This window comes from Mesoplodon densirostris, chromosome 18 (genome assembly GCF_025265405.1).
Source record: "Mesoplodon densirostris isolate mMesDen1 chromosome 18, mMesDen1 primary haplotype, whole genome shotgun sequence".
Lineage (NCBI taxonomy): Eukaryota > Metazoa > Chordata > Mammalia > Artiodactyla > Ziphiidae > Mesoplodon > Mesoplodon densirostris.
In genome coordinates, this window is record NC_082678.1 from 13,799,323 (window position 1) to 13,823,009 (window position 23,687).

Below are 23,687 nucleotides of genomic sequence, written 5' to 3' on the forward strand. Positions count from 1 at the left end.
TTGTTGCATATCATTAATAAGTAATCAATATAAAGTTATTAATGAAGAAGGATGACTAAACTTGCCTGAAAAAAATATTATTGAGGTATTTTGCATTTTTTGGTGCTAAGTTTTGAAGGCACATCTCAATTCAGATTGGCCACATGCCTGGGAGCCCCATGTGGCCCATGGCCCAGTGCTGGACAGCGCTGGTCCAAATGCTGGTCAGAGGCCAGGACTCAGTGAGGGCGAGCTCTCTGCTCTCCAGAACACAGGCCTGCTTGTGCTGGCTTGGTCTTGGCAAAGTGGAGCACGAACCAGGGTCCCATTCATGGACACATGCAAAGCCCCTGCTGTGTGCAGATCATCTCGTGGGAATTCGTTAGAATTAAGAATATGGTTCTCGAGTTCCAGCACCTTCTCTTATAGTTGGGGAAGCCCAACACACATGGAATCACAAAGGATCTGATCAGGGACTATAATGGGAAGCTCAGAATGGATGTCCTGCTTGATGTGTGAGGCCTGGGCAGTCGACTTCCCAGGGCCGCCAGCTGCTCCCCTTTCCCACCCAGAAAATCAGATAAGGTCCAGTTACAAAGTACCTCCTAGCCGATGTCCTTCAGCCTCGGAGCAGAGTTGCCAATGAGTAGGTAGAGGGGAAGGAGTGCTTTGGAATTCCAGGGCAGGCCAGGCATCGTGTCCTTTCGTCTTCCAGCGACACACAGATCGGAGGAGAGCCTTTCATTTCCCTCTGTCACGTCAGACGTGGGGCACGCGAGGCTCCAGGGCTAAGTGTCTGGTGGGGCACAGCCAGGGTGAAGCCCGGATGCTGTGAGCAACCAGCCCGCCCGCACACACTTCCCCGCGTGGACTTGGCTCCAGGTCGGTGCCTGGGGTGGTGGCCAGCTTTGTCACGGGTTCCTGGGCCCCCACCTGCTACTTTCTCACCCCGACAACTACATGGGAGCAGAACAGGTGCCGCCCCAGAGAGAGGGCGCTGGGCAGACCCGGAGGGGAACAGCTCCAGCCCCCATTCTGACACCAGCACTGTGTCTTAGCTGGACAAGTTCTGCAGTTTCCAACTTTTTGTGGCCCCTTGTGATATTAGGACGAGCTATTTTATTTTAGGTAAGAGTCAGTATGACTCTGGACATATTGTGCTAGAAGTAATTTGTTTAAATTATATGGGCTTCCCTGGTGGCGCAGTGGTTAAGAATCCGCCTGCCAATGCAGGGGACATGGGTTCGAGCCCTGGTCCGGGAAGATCCCACATGCCATGGGGCAACTAAGCCCGTGAGCCACAACTACTGAGCCTGCACTCTAGAGCCCACGAGCCACAACTACTGAGCCCATGTGCTGCATCTACTGAAGCCCACACGCTCTAGAGCCTGTACTCTGCAACAAGAGAAGCCACTGCAATAAGAAGCCTGCACACCGCAATGAAGGGTAGCCCCGCACACCGCAACAAAGAGTAGCCGCCCTCGCCGCAACTAGAGAAAGTCCACACGCAGCAATGAAGACCCAACACAGCCAAAAATAAGAAATAAATTAAAATAAATAAATTTTTTTTAAAACTTAAAAAAAATTATATTAAGAAAAATGACCAAAAAACAAAACAAAAAAGAAAAATGACCTTTTCCCATAGCTAAGACTAATGCTGGAAATTTCATACTTGAAATGTCTTAATCCTTTGAAAATGTGACACTTTTATTACATGATGTTTCCAGGCAGGTTCAAAGAGGGTGCATTTTCCTAAGTGAACAATAGAGCTGAAGAATCCTGATGCTTTACTGAGCAGCATGGTTTTCTTCTGGGCTGTGAGGTTTTGTACATTTTCCCATAGTCATTCCCCTTCTTCATTCCCACCTTGGTCTTTAAAGCGTTTTCCCAAATGGGTTTCGCTGCAGTCTTTTGTGAAAAGAGAACTCTGCTACTCAGAATGATAATAATCCTGGCTCGACCGCAAGCCATCCCCTGCCTGCTGCAGCGGGGTCGGCCTGTGAGCAGAGAGCCCCACCCTGCCACCGCATGTCTGTGCCAGGCGTTGCTAGGGCGCTGGGGTGCCCGAGAGAATGAAGAGCACAGGGCTCCTCAGGCAGGGACTCGGGCCTGGGGGTCACAGGCAGGATGGCTCAGGCGGTAATGCGAGTGATGGGGAGCGGCAGACGAAGCTTCGCTGGCTTCCCCGCCACTCACCACCTGCTGTGCGGCCCGGTTCCTAACAGGCCAGGGTAACCAGCACAGCAGGGACTTCTCTGGTGGCTCAGTAGCTAAGACTCTGTGCTCGCAGTGCAGGGGGCCCAGGTTCAATCCCTGGTTAGGGAACTAGATCCCACATGCATGCCCCAACTAAGAGTTCATGTGCCACAACTAAGGAGCCCACAAGCCGCAACTAAGACCTGGCGCAACCAAATAAATAAAAATAAATATATTTTTTTAATTATTAAAAAAAAAAACCCAGCACACCAGCCTTGGCGTTTAGGCCTGTTTAAGCTGAAATGTTTAAAAGAAGCTTTCCACGAGGGAACCTGCTCCCTTCTCCTTCCCATCTCTGCCCATGTTTGGATGGAGCTTTGTCTGAGGCTCAGGGCAGCGGCACTCGGGACTTTGATCCAAGGCCTTATCGGCTGACAGCCATTTGCCTTCCCACGGCTCATCCACCTCTGCACCACACTCCATGGCCCACCTGTGGGCCTGTGGCTCTGGGCAGTGGCCAGTGAGTGCTCACAGCATTTACCCCACAGCATGCTGAGTGCAGATTAGGAGGGAAACAGGCCAGGGCTGCAAATAGGGTGACCACCCTGAGAGCTTTGTGTGGTTAATATCATGGCTACTCTAGTCAATATCTTTAGGTGTTTTTTCTAAAGTTTTTCTTCTTGGGAGATTTATCACATTTTTGGTGATTCTACCAAGGAATGTAAAGGGTTTCTGTAGAACCTTATCTTGCTGTTCAATTTAGAGATATGTGTTGAATGTCTCTATGTGGAAGGGCTGTGCCGGGCATGGCAAGGGGTGCCCAGGTGAGTCAGATGGCACTGGTTCAAAACCATTGGCTCCGAGAGACATGCCCTGGCATACATTTCCCCGCGCACCTGGCGTGGGCTTGGCATTCTGCAGGTGTTAGTCGATGCTTGGGTTGGTGGGAGGGAGGGGTATATATTTCTTCTTGGGTAGGACCATTTCTTAATCTAGGCAAGGAAGTCTCTGCCCTGATGAGTGTGAAAGAGACCCTGATCTGTAGCATTTCCTTTGAGGGCTGCGTGCATGTGTGTGTGTGTATTTGTTGTAAAAGAGAGCTCGAGTGAGAACCACGCCCACATTCACGTAGCTTCCCTTCTTTGTTTAGACTTCGGGAAGATGCATCAGCTCTAAGATCCGGCTGGGATGCCCAGATTGCTCAACTTTCCAAGGAGATGATCTCCAAAGACCTTCAGGTTCAGTCACTGCAGGAAGAAGAGTTGAAGCTGAAGGCACAGCTGGCCAGATGCCAGCAGGACATTGGAAGGTACCATGTCGTGGGGGAAGGGGATGAGGATGGGGCGGCGGGGTGGGTGGTCAGAGGAGGCCTTTCCCACAGAGTGCGGTTCTCGGTCTGCACCAGGGCTATAAAGGTGTGTGTGCCATTTGGTCCTGTGTCAGGAATCACCTCTGAGGTCTTTTGTCTGACTGTTAGTGTCTTTTCCTATCAGTTGGAATGAGCACTTGGCTAAAGATAATATTCTCTTTCTTGAGAAATCATTGAAATATAATAAATGTACCAATTTTAACTGTACAGTTGATGAATCTCAACAAATATGTACATAAATATGCAGTATAACCACTACTACAGTCAGGATATAAAACCCTTCCATTGCCCGAAGTCCCCTCACACTTTGGCACCTGCCGGGATGCTTTCTGTCACTGTGGGTTTCTCTTGATCTGGAATTTCATCTGTGTGGAATCCTACCGTTTGTAGTCTTTTGTGTCTGGTTTCTTTGGATATTGATTTGGATATTCAGGTTTTCTATTTTGTGTGTGTGTGTGTCGCTTTTGGTAATTTGTATCTTTCAATGAGTTTGTCCATTTCATCTAATTGTTGACTTTATTGGCATAAAATTGTTTATAGTATTTCTTTATTGTCCCTCTAATATGTGTAAAATCTGTAGCAGTGTCCTCTCTCCTTCTTTATACTGGTGACTTGTAATGTCTCTTTTTTTCTCCATCAGTCTAGCTAGAGATTTATCCATTCTACACATGTTTCCAAAGAGCCAGCGTTTGGTTTCATTGATTTTCCTCAATTGTTTTTCCGTTTTCAGTTTCACTGATACCTGCTCTTATCCTTATTATTGTCTTTCTTCTGTTTCCTTTGCTTTAATTTGATGTTCTTTTGATAGCCTCTAAGGCTTTCCCAACAAGGTCTCATCTGCCAGGAAGGCTGGGGGGTTTTTTATTTCAGACATTTCACTCTTCATTTCTCTCCTCATTGTGTGTGTGGTTGCCTTTAATCTCTGAACATATTTACAGTAGCTGTTTTAAAGTATTTTTCTGCTAATTACATCACCTCTGTTGAGGGTCTGTTTCTGTGGCAGCCAGGTCCCCCAAGTAAGTGGGTCTCACTCGGCTGGAATCAAGGTGTCGGCCGGGCTGCCCTGTCTTCTGAGGCTCGGGCTCCCCTTACCAGCTCATCTAGGTTGTCGACAGAGGTCAGTTCCAGCGGCTGTGGGTCTGATGTCTCTGTTTCCTTGCCGGCTGTCAGCCGGGGTTGTCCCGGCCACGTGGTCCTCTCAGCACGGCCAGCAGGAGAATCTCCCTGCAGTGGGCAGGACGGAGCCTTACTCGGTGTCCCCTGTAGAAGGTGTTACCATCCCGCCCTGGTCACAGCCCTGCCCACCCGGGGAGAGGCCTTCCAGCGATCTTCACCCTGCGTTGCTCTGTGTGGCTGATGAGAAGCCTCGTGCGGGTCGGGTTCACGCCCCCATGCACTGTTCTTCCATCCCAGCCGGCGGTCTCTACCTTCCCCATGGCGTCTGAAGCCCCTCCTGTCCAGCACTCGGAAGCTTTCAGGCAGAAGGCGCACATCCCTCTCCAGCCATGGTGGATTTCCTCCTATTTCTGTGGTTATGTCCTCCTTCCATTGTGATTTCTCCCAACCCCCTGGTAGATGGACGCTGGGCTTCTGAGTTCTGTTTGACCTTTCAGCGCACTGTTGACTCTCCAGCTCTGTCTGCTCTGCCGTGAACCCTCTCGCGTTTCTCTACTGCAGCCCTTGTCTCGTTTGTCTGAGTTTGCTGGCTTTCCTTCTGTCTCCTCTTACTGAGTTTGACCTCCTCTCCCACAGTGCTGGGTTTCTCGGTATCGGGAGACCCGGCCGCCTGCTCCTCTCTGAACCTGGGCCTGTGCGAAGGTGTAAGCCAAGCCCGTGAACACGGCCGGCCTGGGGGCCCAGGAGGGGTGCCTCCCACCTCAGCTACGTCACAGCCCAAAGGGGCCTCAGGAAAACGTTCAAGCTGGTGGTTTTCACCCCCGCAGGTACAGACAGCAGCTGTCTCTGGCAGTAGAGAGGGAGCAGAGCCTGGAGCGTGACAAGGTGCAGCTGGAGCTGGACTGGCAGCGCCGCTGCGAGGGTGTCGAGCGGGAGCAGCACCAGCGGGCTGAGGACTTGATTCAGGGCCTAACCGCGGCCAGAGACCAGGTCTCTGCTCCCCAGGGCTGTCCGACTTCTTTCTGCAGAAGGAAGGGCTGGGAACGTCCACTGAGGTGCCTGGAGCCCGGCGCGGGCCCTCACCGAGTTATCCTTTGCATTTGAAAACACTCAGCCTCACTGAGCAGTTTGATTTATAACAACAGGACTTAAAGTGATAAGATGAGTCCCTGCCCGTAGCCTTTCTCTAACGGCCGGTGCAGCTGCCTCTGGAGCTGGATCAGCGCTTGCTGTGCTCTGCCGGCTCTGATGGCCACGTATTTCCTGGGGTTTCTCACCCGAGTGTCTGCCGTCTGCTTCTCAGCAGGATGGGGAGCTGGTCTGGACCCTGAAGGTGGCACGGCTTCCTTGTAATCCTCCCAGGATGAACTGAGTCTGTGTTCTCCCCAGGTTGCTGCCAAGCTGCAGGAGACAGAGCGGGTGCTGTGTGGCCAGGAGGTGGTGCTGAAGACCGTGACCCGAGAGAGAGACCAGGCGGTGCAGGCGCTGCAGACACGCGGGCTCCACCCTGAGGAGGAGGCGCAGGTGAGGGGCCACCCCCTGCTGAGCCTCCCCATGGCTCTTCCTCCCAAGCCTCTTGGAGACAGCCACTCCCCCAGCTAGAGGGAAAATATGCCAAATAGAACCAGCACTGGAGGCAGGTCTTTTCAGCCCTATTTCTTTAAAAATGACTGTTTGCACAAACAAGGGTGAGGCTGCCCTCAACCAGTTAATGGGAGTCTACACTCAATCTTTGTATCTTCAGCATCTGAAATATCAAAAAACCCCAAATTCAGATATTGCATCGTGGCAGACAGTAACACAAAGAACCAAGAGGTTGAAGCTTTATCCCAAAACACACTTCTTCACACGTGGTGAGTAAGCCATGCAACATGCGACGACGGCCGTCCCTCTCATAAAGCACAGACTTCCTTACTGCTTTGCACTGGCCAGAGCCTGATACTGACTATGGGATGCCTGCGGGTTGAATGGTGGCCCCAAAAGACATGTTCTGGTCTCAGTGCCTCAGGATGAGACCTTCCTTGGAAATAGAGTCTTTATGGATGGACTTAGTTAAGATGACATCACATGGGAGCAGGGTGGGCCTAACCCAATAGGACTGGTGTCCTTAGAAAAGAACACACGTGAAGACAGACACAGGAGGAAGGCCACGTGACGACAGAGGCAGAGAGCGGAGCCTTGTGTCTGCGGGCTGAGGGGTGCCAAGGACTAGCACCAGTAAAACCTGAAGCCAGAAGTGGCAGGATTTGACTCAGAGTTGCAGAGAGGGCATTTGCTTCCACTGAGGGGGACCCTTGGCGCATGCCTAGACTTTGGCATTACAGTGAACACAGCCCATGTCTTGCCTTGCCTCTTGCCTTGTCCCCCGTCCATCCAGCGCTCCAGAGGGAAGCCCTGTCACCGGGCTGCTAGGAAATCTGGGCAACCCACAAGGAGAAGTGCCTTCCAGAGCTGCACCAGCAGAGCTTAGCCCCAGCCTGTCTCAGACATGACCTTCCTGGTTCAATGGCCCATTGTTTCAGTAGTCTGATCTTTGTCCATTTGTGGAAAGTCACTTACCCGGTCGTCCAGGATAATGGAGCCACTGAAATCCTAAGGATGTTTCCAGGGGTGCTGGCCTCTTCCCACCTGTCCAGCTGTCCACCTGCAGAGGGAGGATGGATGTGGCACAAGCTGCGTCTCCTGGCGTCCACCCGACCCTGCTTGTGCCTATGTGCGCTCAGCCAGACTGTCGGGAGTGCAGGTTGTAGCTCATGTGTCCTTGCTGGGAGGATTCGTGCTCACTGCGGGTGGAAGGTGGCCCTGGGGCCTCGCTGCGACCTCTGTGGCTGGCACTTGCCCGCAGTTGGTGCTGGGTTGACCTAGCGTTCACCTGGTGGAGGTGGGCTCCTGCCAGCCATGCTATGTGGGCAGTGACTGTCCTCTCTGCACGGGTGACTGCGCAGCCCCCAATCTGGCCACCCTCAGAAACCTCAGGAGCTTCCGAAACACACCCCTCTGAGTCCCAGCAGGACCTACTAGGCCCGATGCCTTAGGGGTTGAGCTCCGAAAGGCAAATCTGTTAACAAGCCCCTGGGGAGATTCACCATCAGCCAGTGGTCAGGTTTGGGAGCACCAGTGTTCCCAGGAGGAGAGGTGCGGCCGACCCCAGCCTCCAGAGTCACCTGTGGTCCTGGGGGCTCACAGCAGGTGGTCTCTGCATGGGTGCCTTCCCTAGGACACATAAAGAAAACAAATGCTTTTTTTTTTTAATCAATGAGCCCCCACCCCAATTTTTCTTTGTTGTATTTTCCCCCCAGGCTGGCAATTAAAAGAAGACATTTGTCTCCAAGCACCAGCTCGGCTGGTCAGGGAGGCCTCTCATGGCTGGTTGCCTTGTTAAGTAAACAGGGGCTTTAGAAATGGTCTAGGGGTCAGAAACAAGTGCCCCGCCCATCCCATGCTGAGTGGGGAGATGCACACCTTTGTCCTGTATGGAGGGGCCCGGCCATGGGACCCCAGAGGCAAGGCGAGTGGGGCGCGGCAGAGCAACATCCCAGGCACCTGTGAATGTGAGCTGGCGTGGCGGTCTTGACAGAGATGTGGCTTCCAAGCCAGGACCCAGGGTGGGGCAGAATGCTGCACAAGTTCCTGGCTGACCCAATGGAATGACGTTTTTTGAATCCTGCAGATAATAGCAAAACACCTGTGCTCCCCCCAGAGGGCCTTAATCCTGGGAACAGGTTAAGGATGTGACCACCTGGTAAAGCGGCCGGTGTGGGCGGGCAGCAGTTGGTGCTGAGTTCTGCAGGAGTGAGCCCTTGGCAAACACTAAGGTAGGAGCAGTGAGGGAATCTGTCATACACTGAAGTCAGAAATAGGGGCCGCCAGGGAGCAAGACACTGTGCTTCCTGGGGAGTGATGAGCCCATCACAGATTCCACTGTTCAGATGGACCAGCTCTAGGCTTTGGCCACATCTTCTCCCTCACTTGGTACAAGTTCTGAGCACGGAGCCTCAGCAGAGCCGTGGTGATCACCCCACGGAGACCAAGGCACCACTGTCGGGCAGGCACTACCAGAGCAGAGACGCAGCCACGACCGCAGGGACAGGATTCGCCTTGCAACTGGGCTGCACTGCGGCTTTGAGGTGGATCCTGTTGTTCAGGACAAGGAAGCTGAGGACCTGAGAGGAGTGGTCCCTGCCCCACAGGTGGCAGAGGGAGAACGTGAGGAGCACCAGCCAGCTGCACACTCACGGCCCCGGCCACACTGCTGTCTGCCTGAGTGGGAGCAGCCTGAGGCTCTGCCACTTAGAAGGTGGGAAATGTCCCAGTGGGCACAGCGAGGGGGGTCGGGTGTTTGCAGCAGGAGCAGTGGGGCCAGAGCAGTGGCTGGAAGGAGACAGCAGGTGCATAGCGGAGCCAGTGGTGGCTTGAAAAGCTGGGAACTGTGGGTAACAGAAGAAATAGCTTCATTCTGAAAGTAAAAGTGATATGTGGCCACTGCAGAAATTTTACAATTTTAGTTCAGCACAGTGTTCTCTGGAGTCAAGTGGGCCCAAGGTTCACCCCAGCTCAACTCCTCCTTGGCCGAACCTCTTGGGTCCCCCGTGGTGCCTTAGTGGGAAGTTGGTGACAGCGTGTGTCATGTGCTTGCTCAATGCCAGGGCTGAGTGTCGTGGCCGGGTCAAACCCGTGGAGGCCGTGTGCGTGTCTGTCATCAGCATGTGGCTGTGTGTGGTCGGGTGGACCCCGAGAGCTCACGTCTCTGTTCCCTCATCTGTGTGAGGGGTACCCCTGGGAAGGCTTGGCCCACTGCGGGTGGATGTGAGCTCTGCAGATGTGAGCCGGCATCGCTTGGAACAGAGAAGAAAACATATCGTGTCTGTCCGACGCTCAGATGTTTTAGTGTATTTCCTTCCAGCCACCTGTATCGCCATATCTCATGTATGTTCCTATGCCCATACTGGGTTCATATAGCTCAGGTCATGCTATATAACGTTAATTCTTTTTTAAAGTTTCCATAAATATTTCTCACATCATTAAAATTCTTTAAAAATGCAGGACTTCCCTGGTGGTGCAGTGGTTAAGAATCCGCCTGCCAATGCAGGGGACACGGATTTGAGCCCTGATCCGGGAAGATCCCACATGTCACGCAGCAGCTAAGCCTGTGCGCCACAACTACTGAACCTGCATTCTAGAGTCGTGAGCCGCAACTACTGAGCCCACGCACCACAACTACTGAAGCCTGCGCGCTTAGAGCCCACGCGCCACAACTTCTGAAGCCCACGTGCTCTAGGGCCTGTGTGCTGCAACTACTGAGCCCACGTGCTGCAGCTACTGAAGCCCACAACCCTAGAGCTCAGGCTCTACAACAAGAGAAGCCACTGCAATGAGAAGCCCACACACCACGACAAAGAGTAGCCGCCACTCGCCACAACTAGAGGAAGCCTGCATGCAGCAGCAAAGACCCAACGCAGCCAGAAAGAATAAATAAAAAATAAAATTCTTTAAAAATGCAACTTAAATGGTTTTGTACTTTATTGTATGACCATGCCATGGTTTACTTCATCATTCTCTCACTAATGGCCATTGGGATCATTTGCACAGATTCTTGTAATGCTGCATGGGCATGTTTGTGCATCTCTGAACTTGTTAGAAGCTCGCGTTGTGTTCACATAGTCTTGTTCTTTCTCAGCAGGACTGGTCAAAGGTCCTCGCGAGCCCGGCTGGTTTGCTTCGCTGGTAAGCAGGATCCAGCAACCAGTCGGAAAGTCAGAAAGTCTCAGGATGGGACCTGGGCCTTGAGTGGGGAGTGAGCGTGTGCTGCTTCCTAGGGGAGGACCTTCCTTCCTGCCTGTTTGGAGGTTAGTGTGCTGATGGGGCAGCCGTGGAGGAGAGGAGCCTGGTGCTTTCTGCAAGCAAACATCCGCAGAGGGCTGGGTTGTGCTGGGCCCAGACACAGAGAACTAGGCAAGCCACAGGCTCCCTTCCTCTGTTCCCTCCTCTCTGGCACCCAGTTCTGTACAGGCAGTGTCTGAAGACAGTGGTTTCATAGAATTTGTCTGGTTTTCTAGTTGTTTACAGCCAGAGGGCAAGTCCTGTAGCAGCAAATCCCTCATGGTCAAAGGCAGTCTCTCTTGCCATCATTTTCAAAGGAGATTTTTTTTTTTTTTTTTTTTTTGCAGTACGCGGGCCTCTCACTGTTGTGGCCTCTCCCGTTGCTGAGCACAGGCTCCGGACACGCAGGCTCAGCGGCCACGGCTCACGGGCCTAGCTGCTCCGCGGCATGTGGGATCTTCCCAGACCGGGGCACGAACCCGTGTCCTCTGCATTGGCAGGCGAACTCTCAACCACTGTGCCACCAGGGAAGCCCTCAAAGGAGATTTTTACTCAGAGTGACAGGTTTTTTCTTCTTTCTGCATATAGTTCCATTGCCTTCTAGATTTCATTGGTTCTCATGAGAAGTTGTCAGTTTCTTGTATTTGTTCTTCTGCAGGAACATAATGTGTCTTTTTTTCCTCTGGTCGCTTTTAAGAGGTTTTCTTTATCATTGTTTTTTAGCAATTTGACCATGATGTGCTGTTTGGTGTGACTTTTTGTGTGTTTATCTTGCTTCAGGTTTCTTGAACTTCTCGGATCTGTGGACTTACGTTTTCATCAAATTGGAAATTTTTTTGCCAACAAGTTCTGAATCCTTTTCTGTCCCCCTCAATGATCTGCGTTAGTGAGTGTCTGCTTCACATTATTCCGTGGTCACTAGAGCTCTGTTGTTATTTGTTCTTTTTGGCCTCTTCCACTCTGTGCTTGAGTTTGAATACTTTCAACTGCTCTGTGTTTATGTTCCCTCATCTTTTCTCCTGTAGTGTCTGATCTGCTCTTAATCCCATCCTAGCCAGTGAATTTTTCCTTCAGACAGTATATCTTCCATCTCTGTAGATGCTATTTGGTTCTTTTTTGATATCCTCCATTTCTCTTTTTATGTTCATGTTTTTCTTTAAATCCTGGAGTATATTTATGGGAACTGCTTTAAAGTCCTTGACTGCCACTTAGCATGATATCTTCATGGTCCTTCCATGTTGTAGCATGTGTCAGAACATTGTTCCTTTTTCTGGCTGAGTAATGTTTCACAGTGTTACCCTTTGCTTATCCATCATCTGTTGGTAGACATTTGAGTATTTCCATTTTGGCTACTATGAATAATGCTGCTCCAAACATGTGTACAGGTTTCTGTGTGTATGTATGTTTTCAGTTCTCTTAGGTCTATACCTAGGAGTGGAATTGCTGGGTCGTATAATAGCTCTGTGTTTACTTTGTTGAGGAACAGCCAGACTGTTTTCCACAGCAGCTGCACCATTTTACATTTACAAGCCACTGCATACCTTTACCTTTTACAGTGCATAAGGATTCCATTTTCTCCACATCCTCAGCAACACTTGTTATCATCTTTTTTATAACTGCCACTCTAATGGGTGAATGATGGGCTTCTGACTAAAAAGGAAGGGTCCCCAAATTTCTCAATAAAAGTTATCTTTGAAAAATAGTGGTCTTGTCTTTACGAAACACAGAAGAAAAAGTTTTTTCATACTTCTGTCAACATTACCCACCTCCAGGACAGATGACGGGGAGCAGGGACAGGGGGCAGGTGGACGCAGATGCAGCCGGCCTCAGTGCACAAGGGAATCATTGGTCCTTGGCTGTAACCATTTTCTTTTCTTCCTTTTTTTTTTTTTTTTTCCGTATTTGACAGATGCTTGTAAGGCATCAAGAAGAAGAAATAAGTAAAAGTTTTCCATCTACTGTGATCCAGCAGCTACAAGAGCAGAACACAAGCTTGCGAAATGTTATTGCACAAATGAGGAAAGAAATGGAAACTCTAAGTGATCAGATTCTTCCTTCTGCCCAGTTAGGAGGGGAGACCTCACAAACAAACCAGCCTGACCCAAAGGCAGCCGCTGATTCAGCTGTACCTGGTGAGCGAGGGGGAGAGGGAGAGAGGGAGGATGAGGAGCCATCTCTACTGGGTCCACAATAGGCTTCACTTGGAGTCTTACAAGTGAACATCCCCTTTGATAGATGACTTCAAAGTATGGCAGCTGCTTTTCCTCCAAGGGAAGGGTCTTAAGTCAAATATTTTATATACAATAAAAACTTTTTATTCGTAAGTGGAGGGAAAAGTGAAGGATACACACTTGACACACTTAAAAACCAGAGCCAGACTTGGACCAGGGGCTCGGTTGGCATTGTGCTCCCCTGGAGTGGGCAGGTGGGGCTAGAGGAGCAGACCCTTCCTCAGGGGAGCATCCAAGCCCCAAAGGTCACCCAGCCCCATGCTATTTGGAGCAGGGTCTCGAGGTGTGGTGAGTGGAGGGGCAGCGCCTGAGACGGCTGCACTCAGGATGAGATAGTTGTGTCAGTGCGTCAAGGAGGGTGTGTGTTTGCTCCTGACCCTGGGGCCCCCTCGGAGAGCATGGCGAGCTGGTCTCTGGAGGGGAGGCTATAACACAGACAGCATGGGACAGTCATGAGGGTCGGGCAGGGGGGCGTGAGGGTGGTAGATAAAGGGTGAGAGTGTAAACGTATGTGCCTGTGTGTTTACTGGGTTTTTTGGAAGATTATGTTCTGGCCCTTGAAGCAGAAATGCGAACTCTAAAGCATAAATTGAAAACATTGGAGGAACAACTAGAAGATGTGTTAGATCCTTCGAAGACGACCTCGTCCTGTGCTGGTGTTCAACCCAGTGTCCTGGCCTCCACAGACACCACCGGTGAGAATCCTTGTGTCGTGTCGTGTGCTCTGTCCACTGACTGTCTAGTAACACAGCCCGAGGAGCTGTTACAAATGTGCCATCCCAGGAGCCCCTTGTCCTCCTGAGCCAGCCACTGTCCTGACTCCTTACCCTGTGGCTGAGTTTTCATATAAGTGGAATTACACGTGTGTACTCTTGTCTGGCTTCTTTTGAGCTGCAGTATGTTTTGGTTGATGGTCAGACTGTCTCCAGACTATTCACACCATTTCCTCTCCCAATAGCAGTCATGAGAGCCGTTGCTCTGGTTCCTGCTGACACAGCACAGTTGGCCATCTCCTGTACAATATATCCTTGAATCTTATTTATTTTATACATAATAGTTTGTACTTCTTAATCCCCTGCCCCTATCTTGCCCCTTCCCCCTTCCCTCTCCCCACTGGTAACTACTAGTTTGTTCTCTGTATCTATTTCTTTTTTTGTTATATTCACTAGTTTGTTGTATTTTTTAGATTCTACGTATAAGTGTTATACAGTATTTGTCTTTTTCTGTCTGACTTCTTTCACTTAGCATAATGCCCTCCTGGTCCATCCATGTTGTTGCAAATGGCAAAATTTCATTCTATGACCAAGGAGACAAGAATATACAATGGAGAAAGGACAGCCTCTTCAATAAGTGGTGCTGGGAAAACTGGACGGCTACATGTAAAAGAATGAAATTAGAACACTCCCTAACACCGTATACAGCAGTAAACTCAAAATGGATTAGAGACCTAAATGTGAGACCAGAAATCATAAAAGTCCTAGAAGAAAACATAGGCAGAACACCCTGCCATAAATCTTAGCAATATTTTTTTGTATCCATCTCCTGAGGCATCGGAAGGTCTTAATTTAAGACAAACTTATCCGTCAGTCTGTTCCTCCATGGTTGGTCCAGGATCACAGGCTTGTTCTAGTCTCCACTTTCATTACTCTTAACTTCCTTTTCTGACAACGAGAAGCCTGGCTCCCGACCTCCTCAGTACATTACTTCTTCTATCCAGTTCCTGGGTGTGAGCAGCCTCCCTAGCATGGAGGCCTTTCCCCACATGGAGGCCCCACCCTTGTACCCAGGCCCTCCCGGGCTCTGACAGCCAAACCAGGCTGCCCTCCACCCTGACACCGTCGCCTGCTGGGCCGCCAGCCCCCAGGCAGATCGCCCACAGAGGGTAACCTCCTGCCACCGCCCATCTGATCGTTTATGGGTCCATTGTTCAGGAAGGAAAGGAAGGGGCAGGCAGCACACTACCCACCTAGTCATCTTGTCCCAAATAGTGGACGTTTTATTTTTGTCTTTTCCAGTGCTGATAGCTTTTACTTTTTTCTCTTGTATTACTTCCCCTGAGTGGAATCTCTAGTATGATGTTGATCATAGCTGGCTTTCTTCCTGATCCCAGAGAAAAACTTTCAACACTTTAAAGTTTAATATTTACTTTTTAAAAATCAGATTAAGAAGGTTTCTTCCTAGTCCTATTGTAGTACAAATCTGTATTTTTTTGTCATGATTCTATCAGTTTTTGCTTAGTGTATTTTGAAGCTTTGTTGTTCAATGTATATACGTTTATGTTTTCTTGGTGAATTCACCTGTATATCATTATGTGCTGTTCCTCTTCATCCTGGTAATTTTCTTTCCTCTCAAGTCTACTGTCTGATGCTAATTCAGCCAGTACAGTTTTCTTCTTCTTCTTTTTTTTTTTCTTTTTTTCTTTTGGCCATGCTGCATAGCATGTGGGATCTTAGTTCCCTGACCAAGGATAGAACCCTAGCCCCCTGCATTGGAAGCACAGAGTCTTAACCACTGGACCGCCAGGGAAGTCCCAGTCCTGCTTTCTTCTGATTGGTGCTTGCATGTATATCTTTATTGTCCATTTTCTTTTTTTAAAAAATATTTATTTGTTTATTTGGTTGTGCCAGGTCTTAATTGCGGCATGCATGTGGGATCTAGTTCCCTGACCAGGGATTGAACCTAGGCCCCCTGCACTGGGAGCGCAGAGTCTTATCCACTGCACCCCCAGGGAAGTCCCTGTCCATTTTCTTTTAACCCACCTCCATCATTGCATTTGAAGTGAATTTCTTGTAGGCAGCATGTAGCTAGGCAGTTTTGAAATCCATCTTGTGATACTTTAGCCGATGGGTTTAGAGTGTTTGCATTTGTTGTAATTGTTGCTGTGTCGGGAGCCAAGCCTGCCATTTCACATTTGTTTTCTATCCGTCGGTTTCCTCTTTCCTGCCTCCACTGGGTTACTTGAACATTTTTTAGTGTTCCACTTTAATCTAGCTTTTCAGTGTATCTCTTTGGGTACTTTTTCTAGTGTTTGCTCTAGGGATTTCAATATCCTTACTTACCACAGTCAACTCATGTCAACGCTGCAATTTCAAGTGGAATGTGGGGATCTTACCACCAGTCAGGCCCCATCACCCCCTTTATTGTCGCAAATACCACCCCTCTGTACATCGAGAGCCACATCAGACAGGATCCTCGTTTTTGCTTTCAACTGTCAAACGTAATTTTAAAAACTCAGGAGGAAAGGTATGGTCCGTTCTTTTCCCGTATCCTTCCCCTTTCCATGACTCTTGATTCCAGGTTCCTTCTGTCTGAAGCACTTCCTTCAGCAGTTCCTTTACAGCAAGACTGCTGGTGACAAACTCTTGGTTTTTCTTCATCTGAGATGTCTTTATCTCACCTTCATCCCTGAAGAGTATATTCACTGGTATAAAAGTATGAGTTGACAGTTCTTTGCTTTCAGAACTTAAAATATACCATTTTCTTCTGGTGAGAAATCAGATGATCATTTCTGATGAGCAGTCCATTTCCTGTGAATCATTTCTCTCTGCCTGCTTTCAGAGTTTGTCTTTAGTTTCAGAAATCTGATTATGATGGTCTGTGCATAGATTTCCTTGGCTTATCCTTTTGACATTGAATCTGAAGGTGTGTCTTTTGCCAAATTTGAGAAGTTTTCAACCATTATTTCTTCAAGTATTTTTTTCAGCTCCACACTGTTTTTCCCTTTTGGGACTCCAATGGCAAGAGTGTTAGATCTTTTGTTATTCTCCCACAGGTCACTGAGGCTCTGTCTGTCTGTCTGTTTCCAATCTGTTTTCTCTATTGTTCAGATTGGAGAATTTCTATTATATCTTCAAGTTCACCAGTTCTTTCTTCTGTTGTCTCCATTCTCCTCTCAAGCCCATACAGTGAGATTTTCATTATGGTTTCAGTACTGAAATTTCCATTTTGTTTTTCTTTGTATTTTTTATCCCTTTGCTGAAACTTCCAATATTCATTTGTTTTACTTAATTTTTTTTGTGTGTGTGTGGTACGCGGGCCTTTCACTGTTGCGGCCTCTCCCGTTGTGGAGCACAGGCTCCGGATGTGCAGGCCCAGCGGCCATGGCTCACGGGCCCAGCCGCTCCGCAGCATGTGGGATCCTCCCGGACCGGGGCACGAACCCGTGTCCCCTGCATCGGCAGGCGGACTCTCAACCACTGCGCCACCAGGGAAGCCCAATATTCATTTGTTTTGAGAGCATATCAGATTGCCTGTTGGAGTCGCTTTAATCTGTCATCTTGTTGTCTTTTTCCATTCAAGGTGAGATTTTCCTTGTTGCTATAATGAGTAATTTTGGATTCTGTCATGTACATTTTGAGTGTCATGTCATGAAATCCTGATTGTCATTGAGTCTGTTTTAATTCTGCTTCTGTTTTACCAGCAGCCGTGCAGGTCTCCCTTTTCCTGGGCCTTGGTTCCTGATCTTAGCTCAGTGGTGTCTCTGAGTTGTGGCTGCTCCTGCACCAAAGTTGGGAGATACAGGAAGGAAAAAACTCCAGGGGCTCACTGTCAGTCATCCTTTGATTCCCAAGATCCCCAGCCTCTCTGCCTGCTTTTCCTCCCTGTTCAGAATCTCCTCATCTGGCTTGGTGTGTGGTGTCCAGGGCTCTCAGCTGTAATCAGGGAGAGGAGTGGGGTGGAATGCACACACTCATTTTGTTCAGAATGAGAAGTTTAAATTGGTCTTTGAATGTGAAACCAACCCTGCATTTCTGGAATAAACTCAACATGTGATATATTCTTTTGCTAATATTTTATTGAGAATTATCACATTTATGTTATGGGTAAGACTGGCCTATAATTTTCCTTCCTCTTGATGTTCACGTCAGGTTTGGGAATCAGGATTATTCTGGCCTCGTAAATAAGTTGGAATATGTTCACTATCTCTCTGTTTTGTGAAAAAGTTTATATTAGACTTATGTTAATTTTTCCTTAACCAGTTGATAGACTTCAACTTTGAAACCACCTGGGCATAGAGTTTTCCTTGTGGGAAAGTTTTAAATTTTTAGTTCAGTTTTTTTTCACAGTTAAAAGACTATCTAGATTTTCCTTTTTCTGTGTCATTTTTTGATGTTATAATTTGCTAGAAAATTGTCTATTTCATTTAAATATTCAAAAATTTCGCATAAAGTTGCTTTTGGGAGTGTATTCTCCACACGTGTTCACAGCCCCCAGGATCTAAAGTAACAGCCTTTCCATTTGCTATATTGTCTCTGTCCGTTTTTCCTGCTTAATCTCACCAGGGACTTAACTTTTTCAAAGAACCTCCTCTGGTCTTGTTCACCCTCGATTGCACGTTGTTTTCTGTTTCCTCAGCATCTAATACTGACTTTGTTCTGTCCTTCCTTCTACTTTATTTGCTTTTTTCCCCTCATTTTTGAAATGGATGATCAATTCATTTATTTTTCATCCTTCTTTTCTAAAATAAGCTTGTATGGCTATAAATACTTTTGAAAGGACAGCATTAGATGCATTCCTTAAGTTTTGATAATCAGTGCTTTTATGATAATTCAGTTCAAAGTAATTTCTAATGTCCATTGTGATTTCTTCTTTGACCTGTGGATTCGTGGACATTTTCTTAATTCCCAGCCAAACGACTAGGAGGCTACGCAGGTTGGCCTCTACCAGACACTAGCTGGTAAGGTTGGATTTTTTTCTCCACGAAGGCTCCTGCTTTCTTGGCATAAGGATTGTTCTTCATGTGCAGCTCATCTCAGTCTTTGGGGGCACCCAGCTGCATCCTCTCAGCTTTAGAACATCTTAACGTCACAGCAGACCAGCAGTGACAGTAGGCATCCTTAGGGGAGGGCAGAGAAGAACACACCTCTGCCCTGGATGCCTCAGATGTCCATCTCCTCAAACGGAGGACAGGCAGTTGGAAGTTCCCAGGGCTTTAGGAGATGTGAGTCTGACAAAAATCATTCTCTCTGCAGGAGGAGCTGTGCCAGTCGATGATCTGTCCACGGGACTGGCGCTCAGGAGGCTTGGAGACAGTGCACATCTCCTGAGCTTCCTGGTGGCACAACTCAGACAGAAGGTATGGCCGCCCTCTGATGCTAGACTGTGTAGGTCTTCCGACTGAAGGCACTCCTGGGGTGGCACTGAACCCCAGGAACCTGCTGTGGCCTCTCTGTGCCTCAGGTTCCATGCAAGGAAGGGGTTGTTGTGAGGAGCAGCTGGTTCACCTCTCGTGTGTCCCTAGAAGGCACTCAGTGAGGACCTGGTAGATGAGAGAGGAGAGTCCGGGGCATGAGGGGCAGTGCTGGCCGTCGATGCGCAGGGCCCCGTCTCTGCCCTCCCAGGACGTGCTGGACGAGTCCCGGGACCCGTGTTAAACCCAGGCACCAAGCTGTGGCAAGAACGTGTGCTCGTCATCACTGTCTGTGACTCTAGATGCCTTGGCCAGTGGCGACCCTTTCAGTCCCCTGGCCCTGCCTTCCTGGGGGACGGGTTGTCTGTCACCAGGTACTCGGCCGACCCACTGCTTCCTGGGGAGGCAGGACAGCTGGGCAAACTCCAGTGCAGTTCCGCCCTGGCATGATGGTGCTGGTGTCACAAACTGTGCTTTATTGCTATTAATTCATGATCTCTCTCTTTTTTTTTTTAGTGTTTTACATTAAATTCTGGTAAAATATATATAATATAAAGTTTACCATTTTTGTGTGTACAATTCAGTGACGTTAAGTATATTCACAGTATTCTGTAACCATCACCAGGGTCTGTTCCCAGAACTCTTTCATCATTTGAACAGAAACTCTGTCCCCATTAAACACTAACTCCCTGTTCCTCACCCCCAGCCCCTGGTAAACTCTACTCTTTCTGTCTCTATGGGCCTGAGTCCTTAGGGAGCCTCATATCCGTGGAATCATGCAGTAGTTGTCCTTCTGTGACTTGCTCATTTCACTCAGCATAATGTCCTCAACGTTCATGCATGTTGTAGCAGGTGTCAGAACTTCTTTCCTCTTAGTAACTGGAGAGTATCCCAGTATTTAGTGTACCCATTCATCTGCTGGACACATGGGTTGCTTCCACTGTTTAGCTGCTGTGAATGTGGTGGACACATTCTACCGTGAATGTGGTCTGTCCAAGTCCCTGTTTCAGTTCTTTGGGGTATGCATGAAGGAGCAGAATAGCTGGGTCACAGGGTAATTCTATATTTAACTTTTTGAAGAGCCACTAATGTTTCCACAGAAGCTGCACACTTTCCACCCCCAGCAGGTGTACAAAGGTCCCTGTGTCTCACGTCCACCAGCATCGGCTGCTTTTTCTGTCTTTTTGACTCTAGCCGTTCTAGTGGGTGTGAGGTGGACCTGACCTGTGGTTTTGATTTGCATTTTCCTGATGAAAAATGATGTTGAGCCTGTTTTCATGTGCTTATCGGTCATTTGTATGTCTTCTTTGGAGAAATGTCCATGAATATCCTCTGCCCATTTTTAATCAGGTTGTTTATTGTCTTGTTGTTGAATTGTCAGAGTTATTTGTATGTTCTGGATACAAGTCTTTTGTCAGATATATGATTTTTTTTTTTTTTTTTTTTTTTTTTTGCCACACGGCAACATGTGGGATCTTAGTTCCCTGACCAGGGATCGAACCCGCTCCCCCTGCATTGGAAGCGCAGAGTCTTAACCACTGGACCGTCAGGGAAGTTCCCCAGATCTATGATGTGCAAACTTTTTCTCCTATTCTCTAGTTTGTCTTTTCATGGTCTTGACAATGTCCCTGGGACACAGTTCTTTTTTTTTTTTTTTTTTTTTGTGGTACATGGGCCTCTCCCTGTTGTGGCCTCTCTCGTTGCGGAGCACAGGCTCCGGACGCGCAGGCTCAGCGGCCATGGCTCACGGGCCCAGCCACTCCGTGGCATGTGGGATCTTCCCGGACCGGGGCACGAACCCATGTCCCCTGCATCGGCAGGCGGACTCTCAACCACTGCGCCACCAGGGAGGCCCTGGGACACAGTTCTTACTGCTGGTGCTGGTGGTGTCACGCCACTCTGTCACCTTGTGACGGTTCTTTCCCATGAGGCCGTTTTCATGTGCCCTTTCAAGTCCATAAGTACATAGGTTACACCGTCCTGCAGACTCTGCATCTTCCATGGAACAGAACACCTGGCTGGTGACAGACATTGCTTGGCGATTTCTCTCTTTTGTGGGGAGCAGGCAATGCCCAGAAATCAGATGCCTTGTCTGGGCTGAAAGTTCATTTTTGCTGTTGCAGTGGAGAGGAACTGGACCACTTTTCTGTTCCTGGGATTACAGACTATGTCACATATGAGAGGAGGGGGTCTTCAGATGCTTGCCCTTTCCCAGTTCTGCCCCACCATCGGGATGGTACATCCCCCCACATGCCAGAAACAGGAAATAAACATGTAAATAAGAGCTTTTAATCCTGTCTTGATAATGAGAGATGGTTTGATTATCCTGAGGAAAAAAGTCTACCTTGAAGTGTTTTTTAGTTAACAGTGGATGTTTATCAAATGGTCACCTTTTTTAGTGTATGTGAATAAATAGAATAAAATATTCATTATGAATTCTTTGTAGGAGACCCTGGAATAGGAAGATATGTTATCTTCCTGAGAATAAAATGGGCAAGTTGAGGGTGTAGAGAGGTGTGTCTGTCTTTCTGCCTGTCCTTTTCCCCTCCTTATGTTGGGAGAGCAGACGTTGTCGAGAGAGGTAGCTGAAGGACGGGGCGGCCCTGGAGCTCTGGCCAGGACTCTACTCGGGCACCTCCTGGCCGCCCCGCAGCTGCCCCGGGTTGTTCGTGCAGCCAGGACTTCCCTTCCTGCCCCTTCCTACGCCTTCATCCACCTCTGCCTTTTGACAGGCTTGGGCCTTCCCACCCCTGCCCGCAGTTACGTGCCCTTTGTCTCCACCTGGGACTAGGGCCAAGGAAGAAGGTTTTAAGGCCCACTGTCCAGACACCGTGCAGGGACTCTCCCCAGCCAACCTTGGGTCCAGTGTAGGCTCTGCTGCAGGTGCCCGTATCCCCACTCTGGGGGCGACAAGTGGAGCCGCCTGGAGCCTGGTTAGGTGGGACCGGAAGAGCGGCAGCTTGGCGGTAGGGCTGCAGGCTTGTGGGTGATGGAATTCGGCCAGAGGCTGACCGGCATGTGTCCTTCTGATCTTTCTGGACGTTCTGCCATCTACTGCTGCCCTTCTCTTGCTTCCCTGTCCTCCCTGCAGATGTGTTCCAGACCCCTTCCCAGAGCTGGCCGCCTTCCTAACATTGTCTCTAAAACGGCCTCCCAGGTGCTGCGGGAACCCCTGGACATGGACACCATCCAGCGAGAGCTTCCCCACGGGCTGGACCAGGTGCACCTGGAGGTTTTGCAGCTGCGGAAGCAGGTGGCTGAGATTGAGAAGCATCTCAGGTCAGCCCGGAAGGAAGGCAGGGGTGCTTCAGGCAGGCAGAAACTGCACACCTCAGACACCGAGGCTGTCGGGGGAGAGGTGGGTGCCCTGTGGGTGCTGTGCGTCCTGTGCGGGGCTGGTCTGGGGTGCAGTCTTGGCCAGTGAGGGGCCCGCCCCCCCTGCCCCCCCTCTTCTTCCTTGACTAGGCTGGCTCTGTCGGGGCTGCCAAGCCGCTCGTCCTCCAGGTCGCTGAGATCCCTTTAAAAGCATGTAGGGAGGCTGCACATGTGAAGAGGACTGTTCTGTGTCCTCTAACACAGGAGTCCTTGACTGTGTGCTTCAAGGGCCTGGCAAGTCCTGAAATGGATGTAACATGGTGGGTTTTCCTTCCAGAGGACCCTCAGGGATGGAGCCTGTGGTTCTCATGAGCTTCTCAGAGTGTTTGAGATGCTGTCCGGAGCACGGGCCACCAGGCCACCTGGCGTCCTGGTCCTGGTCAGGCCCTTGGCACCCCGTTCCCCTCCAGTTCTGTGGCTGGGTTTAAGCCAAGGTCCCAGGCCAGGGCAAGAGCTCTGAAGCAGCTCGTTGTCCCCACATGTCTGCCAGACAGGCCACCTTCCTGCCTCCTGAGCACCGTGATGGAGATGCTGCAAAGAATGGGCTTTCTTCACAGGGCGTCATGTGACATGCCTCCCGAGACCTGTCAACTACCTACGGTTATTTGCAGTCACAGTTGGTGACCTGCAGTTACCTGTGATTACCTGCATTACCTGCGGTGACCTGTGATTACCTGTGTTACCTGTGGTTGCACATGGTGACCTATTCATAAGCAGAAGGTTTTAAGGACAGTAAACTGATGTCTGGAAGGCATCAAGAGTCCTCAGGCAGAAGTAGCATCGATCATATGCCCCCCAGGGGTTCTCATCACATGGGCCAAGTTTTGAGAGTGATACTTAAGGACACAAGAGGGACCAGGCTCCAGGACCTACTCTCGGGGACTGTGAAGGACCTGGAATGGAGAAGATGCAACCCAGGACACTATCTGGCTTAAGGAACATGAGGGGGGCCAGCTGTGCCTTGGCAAGGGTGAACATAGGAGTGCCTGCAGAGGGAGATGGGCTGGTGAGGGGGAAGCTGAGGGAGCCTGCACCCCGAAGGGGCACTAGAAGTGGGATACTGAACACTCTGTGCCATCAGTAGGTGGATGCTGTCCCCAAGAGCCCCAGACCTCCCCACAGTCCTGTAATCTAGGAGTTAAGTCCAGAGGCTCTGGGCCCAGCTGGGCAGCAAATGCCATTGGTGATGTGTCTGCTCTCCTGCCACGGCTGTTCCAGGTGCTGCCAGGGGCTCACTGCAGCCCAGGGACCCTTGCAGCTCTCCTGTTAGCAGCCTTCGCATAACTCTGATCCCTTTGTTTAGAGTGAAGGGGGAAGAAACCATGCAAATGAGTGGAAATTAAAATCGAGGTATTTAATCCCTTGGCAGACAGCCTGGGAGCTGAAGCAACTTGAGGCCCAAGGCCGCTCTCCCAAGATGGGTGTTGAGTGAGCTCTCTGAGCCTTAGTTTCTGCATGGCTATCAGGGTCC

The 23,687-nt window shown here is 49.6% G+C and overlaps 1 protein-coding gene across 1 annotated transcript in view; it reads left to right on the forward strand.

The window, feature by feature from the left end:
- The window catches only part of CCDC57 (coiled-coil domain containing 57), a 108,940-nt gene that overhangs the window by 30,248 nt on the left and 55,005 nt on the right, over positions 1-23,687 (forward strand). Inside the window, exons 8-14 of the mRNA XM_060082305.1 lie at positions 3,326-3,484; positions 5,488-5,650; positions 6,050-6,184; positions 12,390-12,612; positions 13,254-13,406; positions 18,684-18,787; positions 21,999-22,199. Coding sequence (XP_059938288.1) covers positions 3,326-3,484; positions 5,488-5,650; positions 6,050-6,184; positions 12,390-12,612; positions 13,254-13,406; positions 18,684-18,787; positions 21,999-22,199 — 1,138 coding nt within the window. The remainder of the gene's footprint in view (positions 1-3,325; positions 3,485-5,487; positions 5,651-6,049; positions 6,185-12,389; positions 12,613-13,253; positions 13,407-18,683; positions 18,788-21,998; positions 22,200-23,687) is intronic.